The sequence below is a fragment of the Pavona decussata genome, unplaced genomic scaffold (assembly GCF_977016875.1).
Source record: "Pavona decussata unplaced genomic scaffold, jaPavDecu1.1 SCAFFOLD_202, whole genome shotgun sequence".
Lineage (NCBI taxonomy): Eukaryota > Metazoa > Cnidaria > Anthozoa > Scleractinia > Agariciidae > Pavona > Pavona decussata.
In genome coordinates, this window is record NW_028145610.1 from 2,874,937 (window position 1) to 2,888,097 (window position 13,161).

Genomic DNA, 13,161 nt, shown 5'->3' on the forward strand with positions numbered 1-13,161 from the left:
CATATTAATTACCATATAGTTTCGTACAGTTTGTGCGATACCAAACTATATAGTAATAAATATACTAAGTAAAATCTTCACTTGACCAGACTGTCTTAATCTATTTATACTTTAGTTTTTCTATTGAGTACACTGACAGCAGTTCTGAAAATCAACTAATATAAAAAATTTAATATGTATATATAACGATTCTTCTATTTAGATCCAAACAAAAGGGTCCAAGAATGCATAAGATAGTGATAAGGATGCCTTACATCATTAAATAATGTCAGTCTTCGGAAGCTTTGGAGAAAGATTAATCCTAGGTAAGAATAATATTAATGCTACATAGGATTAATAGTAATCCTATGTAGGATAAATATTTATCAGACTAATATCAATATTAATCAGATTAATATTAATCTTTCGTAAGATTGATATTAATCCTTATTGATTAAGGCATGGCTCAAACCCTCAGTAAAGGATTTTAATAATCTTTTACAGGATTATATAATAATCATTGGGATTAATATTAATTTGATTAATATTAATCCGAGTTATCCTTTGTTATGCTGCTCTTGGTTTTCTTTCACATTTTTTACAAATTTTCACAACACGCGTTCTATGGATAGAAGGTGTCGAACTCGAGCCGGTTGTCGCAGTGTACTGGAGATGATATTACTTGGCGTTGAAGGCTATAATAAATACAATTATTCAATTTTTAGTGCAAACATATGCATTGTCGACAATCAACCGTTTGCTTTGTCGCAAAATATATCGTCCCTTACTTGTACGCAGAAGTGAAAGCAAAGCTCGATTATGCGAATTCTTATAATAATTAAATATATTAAGCTTTTATTAAAAAAATAAAGCGGCTACGGGCGTTGTTTTCACAAGTCGTCCATTTTGTAATTAAATATCAGTTTGATGTCGAACATTTTTGGCCTTATCTGTTGCTTGATGTTAACCGCGGTAGGCCTTTTGCAAAGAGTCTTTCCAATCAGTAGCAATCTTAGCCGATGTAAGTGAACAAATTCTGAATAAAAACGATCGTTACCCTTGAGATAGATAGACTATCCCAACGGTGTAAATACGTAGCGAGATCACTCAGAGGTAATGACTAGTCTAAGACTGATAGACGTCGAGCTACGAAAACAAGACGACTGTAAGGCGAACGAATTTGTTTCAGTTCACACTGCACCATGATTAGTACTACATCAGTAAAACCGTTTCTACAGTAAGCGTGAAAGTGTTAATCAGCATACCGAGTTCCGCGTGTGTTGCAGACTTTGCTTACAATGGATTAATTACAAGCGGTCGACAAAATTATACTTCAGTTAACGGATATAGAAGGAACATTGTGCAGAAGTAAAATTACGGATAGCTAAACAAACGAACAAACCTGTAATACCTTATAAATCGGACATCGAATCTTGAAAAGAAGTTCACTCATACATGATAAAGTGGACGAGGTACAGTGTGTGCTAGAAAACCTCAAACACGGCGGGTGTCTACGGACCGCAAACTATTTCGAGGAGGCATGGTGAGAGTTTGTCGTCGGTTAACACTCATCTCCATACTCCAAAATGACATGACGTCATTCCCGATCGCGTTTGAGTCTTCGGATTTTCGTCGGGCAAACAAAGATGGCGGACGGTACCGCTCAAATTATAATTTATCTTCTCTAAGCCGTAAGCAGTTTACTTTGGAAGCTCCTCAAGAAGTACTGAAATTTTAACTATAAATGAGAGAAAATACAATGCAAGGGGTCCTTGCGAGATATTTTTTCGTGCACCCGGCCCGGAAATGCAAGAATCCAGCGATATCAACTGGTCGTGGAGTTTGACAAATGTGACTGTAAGCTCTCGTTTTCTTTTCTTTTCTTTTTTTTTTTTGTCATGTTGTCGTAAATTTAAATTGCTTTGCACATTATTGGTAGGTTATATGGTGTGACGGGTTTGTTACTGCTGTTGCTACCGTTGAATTAGACTTTAATTTGAGAACGTCGTTCTGACGTATGGAATGTTCCATCAGTCAAAATGACCAACGTGATTTCAAGCCAAAATTGTGCAAAATAACATATTGATAATAATGTATGTGTTTTAAGTGGCGTATGCTATTACCATAGTAACAGAGAAACTACAGAATGGGTCATAATTTTCCATTACTCATACAGACAGGTGCTGATATTTCTCATTTAGTAATTTTGTTGATCATATCATTCCTAATTATCACAATAATAATGTCATTGCACGATATTTGATTTTAATTATTAGCCAGGCTCATTACGAAAATTTATAATTGAACAAAGAAAACATCTTACATCAACAGTACATAAATATATTTAATATATTAAATTTATACGTCATAAGAATTATAATAATTATTATAATAATAACATATTAAGCTTACTATATATCACAGCCATGTGTTGTAATGTCATACTACTGAACAATAAGTGTGAGCTTGATCAGAGGCCTTCCTTAACTTTGTAAAGCTCCAAAGGGTTTGCTGAAAAGCTGTTTTTAGGCTCCTAAAAGAGCCGTTTTTGTCTCTGAAATATTTATTTGTGGCTTATAAAACCTTTTATGTAAGCTGTAGATCAGGTAGTTATAATAATTATTATTTTGTCTGGGGGGGAGTCAATCCCCTATACACATGAAACTCATGTTTTATTTCCAACTCTGAACCATGCAAAAATAATTATTTGTGTGATCATACACCAAATGTGATCATATAACACTTGAATGGTGTGACAAAGGTGTAATGTTTAGTTGTGCATCAGACTTTTCATAGCAAAAATATGACAAGACCATACACATAGGTGTAGGTGTGATCACATGTTTTAAGGAATCGATTAAATTAAGAAAAAACTATCTTAAGTAACAGAACAAAGTAACATGTTACTTTCTTCATAGGCAGTGTTAACAATATCCTATTGTTTTACTCCCCTAAGCCTCTTAGCCAAGTAAGAATTTTAATATATCAAAATTACTCCATTTGAAAATTAATATTGCTCACTGTGACTGGGTTTGATCACAAGTATATAAAAGTAAAACTTTCTAAGAAGTCCTATAATCGAGTAATACTGAGTAATACATCATTCTCATTTATTCACCAGCCTTAACATATTCCATCGCATTAATTATTCCATGGCATATATGCCACACATTGACATTCCAATCCTAGCAGTATGCAGGATGTTTGTCCCATGAACCTAGCTTAAGGACGGTGCCTACTGATACCGAAGTATTTTTGTGCGGCTTATGACTATGCGGGAGCAGATCTTAGCAAGGCCTCTTGGAATCCAAAAGGAAAATTGGGGGTCACCATGCATTTTTCAGAGATAAATAAGCCATAATACCTCTACAAAGCGCCAAAATATGAAGGAATGTATGGGATTTTTTCCCTGAATTAAAGCTTAATTATGTCTGAAAAATGCATGGCTACCCCAATTTTCTTTTGAGATACCAAAAGCACTTGCTAAGTTCTGCTTTCTCTGTATAGTTTTAAACCGCGCAAAATTATCCCTGTATTAGTAGGCACCACCCATAGGAAACCCGAATATCTCGAGATGTGCAGAACATATGCGCAGTAACAATAGTAGGCACCGTACTTAATGGCCTTAGCTCCCAAGAGTCTCCTGTAGCTCAGTGGTAGAGCATCCAAACTAGTAACAGGAAGGACTCTTTGGTTCAACTCCTGATTGATAGGAGCACTCAGACTTTTTTTCCGAGTATCCCTGTGTCACTTACTGATTAATACCTCATTCTCGTTCTTACATGTATGTTGTAAACTGTCAACAATCGAAATGTTTAGGCCAGCATCATTTGTAACTTGAGTGCTTGGCTTGGAGTGGGCTATTGCTTACTCAGATTTGGTTTTTTCGCATTGTTGCACCTACACGTGTCACACCTCCACCTCCTATTGGTATTCAGTACCCACTCTGGAATGTTGACACACGTTAGGTGGTACCAGCCATCACACTGAAAGCACTGGACATACTCCTGCTTGTCGTTGGGTAGTCTGCAAACACAGTAGATGGCCACTGTTGTCTTTCTGTTGGTGATATGGAAAGGCACCCTTCTTGATGTTTTTGGAAAAGGCACAATCTCCTGTGAATCTAGGCAGTGGACATAGTGGTCACGCATGTGTTGTGGGTCGTAGCATTGACTAACAGGGTCTCTTCCATGGCAGAGATCAGTGGCAAATGCCAGGGCAAACAAACCACAGTCATTTGTGTTTGTTTGTTTTTGAATTTTCTCATTTACAAATGTTACTTGATTTCCTGTATGCATCAGCAAACGGCAGGAATGATCTATGGCGATTGGATTTGGTCTAATGAATAGGCTGTCATATATCTTGACGCTTCCAGGGATTGAAGATATGGTACTTAGGCATACCCAGTGTGAGCCAGTATTAATGACTTGCACAAGTTCACTTAAAGCTGGGACCACTAACTCCCCCTTAACTGCTGGGTCGCACAGACCATCCACAAAAGGAAATTTTTCTTTTAACAGGATCTGTCCTGCATGGATTTCAGAGTCAAACAACCAGTGTGTTTTCTTCAAGATGTTGTCTCTAGCATCTTGGTAGAGAACAAAGCTTATGTTGGTTTGAGGGTCCATAAGCTTCACCCATGATTTTGGATCAGGTGAGTTGTCATTGATTACTTGTGTGACTGGAGGAGGAGGAGAAGAAGAAGTCTTCTTGTCATCTTTCATAATTATAATGTCATGTCCTTTATGAACAGGATTTTCAGCTGGACACACTTGGTCATTCTTGTCAATTCCATTTGGTTCAGGATCTGTGAGACATTTCCATGATTTTCTATCAGGAGCGTTATGTGCATCTGAAGGAGGTAGTTGATCAGCTGGTAGTTGATCAGGAGGTAGTTGATCAGCTGGTAGTTGATCAGGAGGTAGTTCAGCTGGTAGTTGATCAGCTGGTAGTTGATCAGCTGGTAGTAGTTGATCAGCTGGTAGTTGATCAGGAGGTAGTTGATCAGCTGGTAGTTGATCAGGAGGTAGTTGATCAGGAGGTAGTTGATCAGCTGGTAGTTGATCAGGAGGTAGTTGATCAGGAGGTAGTTGATCAGCTGGTAGTTGATCAGCTGGTAGTTGATCAGCTGGTAGTTGATCAGCTGGTATTTGTTGATCAGGAGGTAGTTGTTCAGCTGGTAGTTGATCAGGAGGTAGTTGATCATCATGTCTTCTTTTCTTTGGTGAAGACAGTACGTTAGCTTCATTGGCCTTGTTCTGTAAGGCTTGCCTTTTTCTGTAAGGTTGTTGTTGGACAATGTGCTGCTTTATTAGCTGTTGATGTTGTTTCTTGCCTGGCACAGACTTCTTTGGCTGTTTTTTTCTTTTCTTTATGAAGATGTTTCCATCCACTGGAACATTGACATAGTACTGGCTTCTCATTGTTGAAGCATACTGTCCAACTCGGTTGGTAAATGCATTTCTTTTGCGTCTTTGTGGCAGTGGCAGGTATTCTTTGCTTGGCCTTTCATTGTTCTGTTTTTCATTGGCATATTTCTCTGAAACATTTCCCTTCTCATCGGTTGGCTGGAAAGAAGAGAACTTATCCTTAAGTGCTTTCAACGAGCTGCCTAGTTCTTGAAGAGCATTTACGTCTACAACATTGTATGTCAAGGATGTAATTTCTTTCATAGTCTCGCGGCATTTCATTGCCTCATGCATTAATTGACTTTCTTTTGCCATCCTTGGTTGTGCTTTTGGTTGTGGTACTATTGGCTGTTGAGGGTCAGTCTGACCCTCTGAGATGGGGAACTCATCATAATCTGCATTTCCAAAAACAATAGCATTGTCAAGGGAGACATGCGAATTTTCACGGTACCTCTCTGGAAGTGCATCCCACTTCCACTCTTTACTGTGTTCGAAAACAGCAAAAAAGTGTTTGCATGGTAGACCTGTGCGAGTGAAATCTGTGCATGGGCATTTGGGCATCATTTTGTCACCACCAAAGGAAAGGTCATACCAGGTGTTGTTACAAGTGGTTGACCTAATGTGGAACTCTCCTTTGTTCTCCCCCTCCTTGATGTGCTCTTCTTTGATATCCAAAGCTGAAGTTATGCGCTCCATGCAGTGGTTGAGGAATTTCCGTGGTTTATTCTGCAGGTACTGAGGGATAAGCTTGTTGTAACGCCTGTAGCTATTGCTGTACCTTGTATTGAGTTCCATATACCTATAATTCCAAGTACATAAGTAAGCTATTCTGGATTTAATGTTGGTTTCCTGATGATAACTTTGTAATCTGATTCTAATGTGATAACTGGGATGTGGATGTTAAACAGGTTACTGTATAGAATAGAAATGGAATGAAGTATATTTGTTTGGTGCCATGAGCACTACTGTCCTACCAGTTCCCTGGGCCTACTAGCCCTTTGAAGTAAAATAATGTGCATTGTTGAAGTCAAAGAAAAATCTTTGATCTCAGCGGGATTTGAACACAAGACTTTTGTTTGTCCTCGGCAGTCCACATTTCCTTCACATGCCTAGTAAGCCGGGGAACTAGTAGCACAGTAGTCCTCACGGCACTCAAAAAATGATTTCATTCATTTCTGTCGCATTACATGTGTGCTGCACTGCTCCCACAGTTTGCAGTTACTGTATAGAAGCCTATTTCAGCACAGTGTTCTGTGTTTCTACTTACCCTTTGGCTACCAGTAATATTGTGACATCTGTGATACACAGTTGAGTACCTGGGACTCGAATGGTGCTAAACAATTCACAAGTACATGTACAGTGCATACACTGTTCAATACAATGCTCTTTTTTATAGAAAACAATATTTGTGAATTTTGCCTTTAGTTACCTTTGATATTTCTCTGGCAGAAATTCTTCAACAAGGATTGCAATCATGCCACTGAGGCTACTCTTGTTGCAATCTTTTAGGTACTGGTACTTGAAAGATTCGTTTTGCCGCTCAATACCATTGTTAGTATTGACATTCTTTAGGAATCTCTCTTGTCGATATGCCCAAACCCATCGCTGCAAGTCAGGTAAAAATGAAGTGATTTTTAGTGGTGTCTAGAAACTTTATTACAGTGACATGTATTGACTTACATTTAGGGACAGTTAATTTTCAAAGAGGATGACCGTACATGATGTATTTTTACCCCTTCCTTGTTAAACACATGTCAATATATTGCATAATGCTGCTGCAGTAGCAACACTCCTTGCCACTGTGGCATAATTTGCAGGATTAGTTCATGTGCCATGTAGAGCCTTTTTTTTACAAAGACACTTACTGGTCAATCACACTTTCCTATTAATATTTGCAGATTTCTTGTATATTGGTGTAACTGGTCCACTGTACCTTGGCCTCTACCAGCCATGTTTTCTCAAACCAATTCTGCAAGCGAGGACTACTGAGCCACACGTCACTGGTCTTTAAGGACTTCAGATTGTCGTCAAAGGCAGCTTCTGTAGTGGACTTTGCAACATTGCGAAGTAGAGAAAGGACCTCGTCCCTTTTGTCATTTAAGCCATTATCTGCTTTGCGAAGCCATCATTCCCAGCACTGCTCGCGATGAAAGTCACAGATATAAGTTATTGTACCTGTAGGGATGAACATTTTAATAGTTATTGCTTTTGAGCAGATGTCAAGGAAAAAGGTAGATTGGCATTCTTGTGCATCAGCATGTTGTTAGGAATATGACATGTACATCAAATTGCTTCCCCACAAACCTGTGTTCACCACAACATATGTTAGTTGATCTTTCAGTGAGTATCCTACACACACAGCTGTACTTTACAATGTATAATAAATAAAATTGCTAGGCCAAATCATTTGGTTCTTTTAAGGGAACATTAATGAGTTGTAGTTTGTATCTCCGTATATTTTGTGTGTTACAACAGGGTAGATTAAAAGTGTTGGGTAATCTTGGAAATAGTATGAGTGTGCTAATATCTTTTTATTTATTCTACTACATGTACGGTATACATAAGGTACAAGCACACACAATATATACAGCCTTTAGTATTTACTACCCTCATTGCCAAATACATAGCAACTAAAATCAATTCCAGAAGCAAGCAAATACTTAGCAAAATCGAAATTGTGAAAACCTAAAACAAAGAGTGTGTAACATTATTTTTATTTGTTCAAACCTTCAAAAGTGGACTCTATGGCATTGATTTCTTCGTGGCAGAAGTCTGTCATGAAGAACTGGGGACTCCAGGTGGGGTTCCATGTACGAAAGATGTTGAGTGCTTCCTCTATGGATGCGGTCGTTTCGTTTTGGATGATAAAAGAGCCTACCACCACAAAATTGACATTGGTCTTCACCACAAGAAAGAAAAGTGGAAGCTCATACCGCATTGTTTTGTAGGTAGCATCCAGGAGGGTTATTTCGTTACCATAACGGCTCATTAGGCGCCAGTCTGCCAAGCTGTTTGATGAGCAAACAACAATTTCTGTGTCACATTAGCTTCAATATTGCCATCTTTTTCAGTTTCCTCTCAAGGATTTGCCTCCACATGGGAAAGGGAGCAAGGCCTGAAGAGAAACAAATCCTGTGAATTTTCTGCCGTCCAATTCTGGATTTTCTTCTCGAGATTTTCTTGGTCTATCTTCGATAGCATCTGTTTCACTGTTGCTTTGTAAATGTGGTTTCTTACATCCACATCTTTGGGATAATAGCGCCTGTTGGTGATAGGGGGGGGGGGGGGGGGCAGTCTGGCCTGCAAAAAGGTCAGTCTTGACAAAGTGTCGGAGGTGTCTTTTCATTTCATCAACCTTTTTCACACCCTCACCAACAAGCATTTGGATTTTATCCACAAGCCTCTTGTCAATCGGCTGCAGCATACCACCAACCTAGTGAAAAAGGCAATAATTTTGTGGAATTTTTGTCAGATCTTTTGTGGAGGTATTTTTAAACAATCAAATTATACAATAGTATTGCCATAGTTGAAAAAAAATGAAAATTCTATTTTGAACTATCCAGAGTTAAATTCTGAAGTATGAAATCTTACTTATTTAGGAGATCCTAAAAGCAATAATATTGTATAGTGCTGGTACTGTGGTAATGGGTCACTGTGAGGAAATGTGCCTCAAAGTGCATATTTGTACCAAATGCACTCACACAAAAATAAATAAATAAATAAATAAACTACAAAATAATATTAATTATTAAATTAATGACTTTGATAGATAACAAACCTCTCCAATAACATGCTCCTTATGATCCTTCTCCTTGGGTAAGGTGATGTAGATCCTTCGATCAAATTTAGGCCGCTCCCCATTTTGGATGTCACTTCTAAGTTTGACTGACATGTCTCTCCTGAGCCGCTCTGTGTCATCTGTAACCTGCACAAAAAGAAACAAAAAACGGGATTGACGGATACTCATAGTCTGTATGGGTGGTCTGGGCAGGTCATTTTTATTTTACTTCGTTGCCAGTTAATGACAAGTAATGTACAACTGGGAATTATAATTCAGTTTTGCAGTGGGTGGGAAATAAACTCTGGGGTATATATATATCTCAAATCTGGGCTTGAAAGTGGACAATAAAGTGATGAAAAAGTGCCTCTAAAAGACTGGAGTTTTTACCCAAAAACTGGTTTGTGAATGTGATTTTTATCCACTTTTCTACCTTCCCCTGTCCCTTCACCACCTCAGGACAGAGGACTATGTATACTCTATTCTACTTGTAATTATTTAAGGACATATTTAATTACCTTGTAACCTGGAAACCTTATAACTTCTGACATTACTATCTGAGCAGGGCAGCCAAACTTGATAGTGTCTTGATGCAAAAACCTCCTTCCTTTGAATGAATGATCATTTTCCTGAAAAATACATTTATTTGACAATTGGTTTATTGCCCCTTCCCTTATGTGAGGCTCATTCTAAGTGCAACTTAATGACATTCATGCTCCATTTCTAACTTGAACTCAGAAGTTACCTTTTGTTGAGATTTTTTCTTCTTCTCAGATTTCTTTCTGTCAGGGCCATGTTGGCAGTCATAGATCTTGGAGCCAATTACCATGAATGGTACTCCATCAAATACCACTTTGTCTGTGTTAAAATAGATTTTTCTTGTCTTACTGAATGGATCTGTCAAAGGAAGGACCAGATAATTTAGTTTATTACTATCTATTGATAGGTTATAGAATAATTTATTCTATATTGGTAAAGAAAAGAGCAGTGACAGATATTTACTTACATGTAACATAAATTAAATCATTTCTTCTTTTTTTCTTGGTCAAGTTCACTGCAATTCCCAGTGTGATTGGTGAGTACATTCAGTGGAGGTGAGCCTTTAATGGGAGTTGGGATGGGGGGTGGGGTGCCCTCTTCTCTGCTTTTTCCTTATGATTTCAGCCTTGTAAAAAAGTGTAGAATGTACCGGGTGGGGGGGTGGGGGTACTAGAAAATATTTAATACAGGGAGGCTCCGCCCCAAGGTTCGACCCCTTACCGTTTTATATACCATTTTTGGTAGAAAAGGTACCCCTTTCGTATACCTTCCATTGACAAATGGTACCCCTTTCGAAAACATTCCATTGGAAAATAGTACCCCTTTCACAAACCTATTTAAGAACACTGCATCCCCTTTTTAACCCTTAGAATGAAGGCCCTTTTAAACACCTAAATGACAGATTTCCTTAAACTTTCATATACTTGGACTTGTGAAATCCCTACCCTTTCATATACCTGACGTGTGAAAAAGGTAACCCTTTCAGGTGGAGCGTCCCCGTATAGGCCATTATATGGAGTACCCCCCCCCCCCCCCCCCCGACAATGTATGCCTAAATGTAAACTCTGAAAGGATCCATACCAGAAAATTTTTTTTTTGGTTTGACCCTCGCTCACCCCAAATCACTGAAAAGTCCAGCTTATTATCATACACCTTGTTGTTGTTGTTGTTGTTGTTTTTTTTGCTGCATTTGAATTTACAATGCCCTTCTATCAGGCGGCTATTGGTATTTTCTGGAACTGCACATTCATAGTTCTTTCTGATTTGACAGACAATAGTGCCTCCCTTGTCATGCTAGGGGGGAGAGGGGAGTAGCAGTAGTAGTAGTAGGAGGAGGAGGAGGTATGCATGCATGTATAATTTGTTTGTTTATTTTTTTGTTAGTTAACTAGTTACTTTGCTTAAAGTTTGCTATTATTGACTTTCCAAATTCACTTGGATAACATTTTCATGCCTTTATCTCCAAGGCAAACAAAATCTGAGCTCACACTATCAAGACAATTCAATTGAAGTTTTAGTAACCCATGGAGATTATGTTCATATCAAAAAGTCTCTTTCATGGAGACCCACGGAATTTCAATGACCCACTTTCGATGAAGTTGTCAAATGAGTGACCATGAAGAGTTGAATTCAGGGTTCTACATGAAATGACAAAACTTATGTAACAGCTTCCCCTCCCTACTACTATCTTGGCACTCCAATGACCCTCCCTCCACCAGGATGCACTTCAAATTGCGCCGACCCTACCATGATTTAATCGACCTAAACCATCCCCTTAACCAAGAAGCAAAAATGCATGGTCATAATATTCTACTCCCAGTGACTCAAATCCTATTTTACAGTGGACAGGGCTAATCCCAGTTCCCATTAAAACCCCTTTTATCTATAGGGCCCTCTCCCTAAGTATAGCTTACCTCTACGTCCAAAGATTTGGTCTGATTTATAAGAAGAAAATTTTGATGTAGTTTCTAGCTCGTACTTCTTCATTAAATCAAAAGCTGTCTCTATCGACTCAACAAAACCGGTGTACTCGCTTGAAGAATATTTGAAAAGCTCCTGCCACGTGTATGCAGGGACTGCATCATTCGTGTTCGAGAAGTTTAACCTTGAGTCGATTTCACCGGCATCTTCTCTGTCACTGAGAGAGCTGTTTGTCTCCTCTAAGGGTTCTGGACTCAAGAGATTCATTTCATTCATGACAAATGCGTAGAGCCGGGTAGAGCACTTAAAAAAAAATGCAAAACGACTTACAAAACTTAATTGTCTGCAAGTCGGACCATTGTTTTCGAATTACCCGCGAAAAGAATTCCGTAATGCCTCGCAGTCGCGGGAAGACGTACTTCGTGTTTTCGGGATACAGTCGTACAAGTCTTCGGGAATTAGCGAAAACAGCCGAGCACGTCAGTTTCGTATATGGACACGATTCCATACTTCAAAAATGACGAACCGCACATATAAATTCCGACGTTTATATTTCTACAACAGAAGTTGACTTTTGGAATTGTAATTTTATTACCTTCATCTAGAAGCTGTAAATAATTATTGTCTCAATTTAAAATGGATCGCACAGCCGCCTCACACAAAAAATACTATGTAAACACGGCGCAGAAACGTAGGAATTATGTGCTATAGGAGAAAATTGCGATAACTGCTTCAGGAACAGCTAAAGCTGACCAAAAATCCATTAACTCTTGGTCTAGAATCTCGATTTGGCCGCTTCTGGGAGGCCTCAAGCGATTGCCACACGAAAGCGAGACGACGAACACAGCCGAAGACTTAAACGCGATCGGGGATGATGTCATGTCATTTTGGAGTATGGAGATGAGTGTTAACCTTTGTCGTCAAGTAAACGTGACTCCTTCAGAAACCGTTTGCAATACTAGCGTGACGGCTGTCCCTAAAATAGGACATTTTGTCAATTATTTTCTCTGATACACGAGAAAAGCTGGCTGCACAGGAATAAAGTTTTCATTTATTTATTACGCGAGTAAGAAACACAATCCTGATATAATTCTCGAAGGTATTCTTGAGTAGTTAATAACTATACTATGCTCTTTTTGAGACTAGAAGAATTCGGCGACTCCAATCCAGTTGCACTTGAAAGAACTGTGTGGGGGTTATTATCCCTACACTTCGGTTTCCAAGCCAGATATGAGAGCGATCGATGAGGACGATTGAATTTATAATGCTGCTTCTTAAAGCTTGAATTGATTTTCACAGCAACCTTTTTATTGAATCATACTTTATGATGCGCTAGTAAATTTTTGGGGGTCGACGAAACGTTTTGTGATTCCAAAAACAACCTGCAGCTGTTAAGATATTCGTCAAATTCCGTTAAAAATCGTTGTCGAAGTCTTGTTTATAATCTCGTGGTACCGTAGTTTGTTCTTTCTGGGTAACGTCACGGTGGGAGCCCTTTGAATTCAAGTGAGCGGAAGTCCGTTTTAGCACAAAAAA

The 13,161-nt window shown here is 38.7% G+C and overlaps 4 protein-coding genes and 1 pseudogene across 7 annotated transcripts in view; 2 read left to right on the forward strand and 3 right to left on the reverse strand.

Moving 5' to 3' along the window:
- The window catches only part of LOC146461131 (3'-5' exoribonuclease HELZ2-like), a 92,543-nt gene extending 91,021 nt beyond the window's left edge, over positions 1–1,522 (reverse strand). For 2 of the 3 annotated variants that reach the window (XM_085087405.1, XM_085087402.1), the window contains exon 1: positions 1,391–1,522. The gene's annotated coding sequence lies outside the window, so the exon portion shown is untranslated. The remainder of the gene's footprint in view (positions 1–1,390) is intronic. The other variant, XM_085087406.1, reaches the window with a different exon arrangement.
- Positions 1–13,161, forward strand: part of LOC146461128 (uncharacterized) — a 170,897-nt pseudogene that overhangs the window by 123,884 nt on the left and 33,852 nt on the right. The gene's annotated exons all lie outside the window — the stretch shown is intronic.
- LOC146461132 (uncharacterized) overlaps positions 1–13,161 on the forward strand; it is a 303,232-nt gene that overhangs the window by 88,535 nt on the left and 201,536 nt on the right. The window lies entirely within an intron of this gene.
- On the reverse strand, positions 1,846–7,278 carry LOC146461135 (uncharacterized). Its single transcript, XM_085087290.1, has 2 exons — positions 6,817–7,278; positions 1,846–6,186 (listed from the first exon to the last, which is right to left on the reverse strand). Exons 1-2 carry the CDS (start codon positions 6,861–6,863, stop codon positions 3,840–3,842), a joined length of 2,394 nt encoding a protein of 797 aa, XP_084943416.1. The 5' UTR covers positions 6,864–7,278; the 3' UTR covers positions 1,846–3,839.
- On the reverse strand, positions 7,287–12,524 carry LOC146461136 (calcium-responsive transcription factor-like). The gene is made up of 5 exons (XM_085087434.1): positions 11,619–12,524; positions 9,911–10,062; positions 9,684–9,794; positions 9,166–9,312; positions 7,287–8,820 (listed from the first exon to the last, which is right to left on the reverse strand). The coding sequence occupies exons 1-5, from the start codon at positions 11,899–11,901 to the stop codon at positions 8,455–8,457; spliced, it is 1,059 nt and encodes a 352-aa protein (XP_084943560.1). The 5' UTR covers positions 11,902–12,524; the 3' UTR covers positions 7,287–8,454.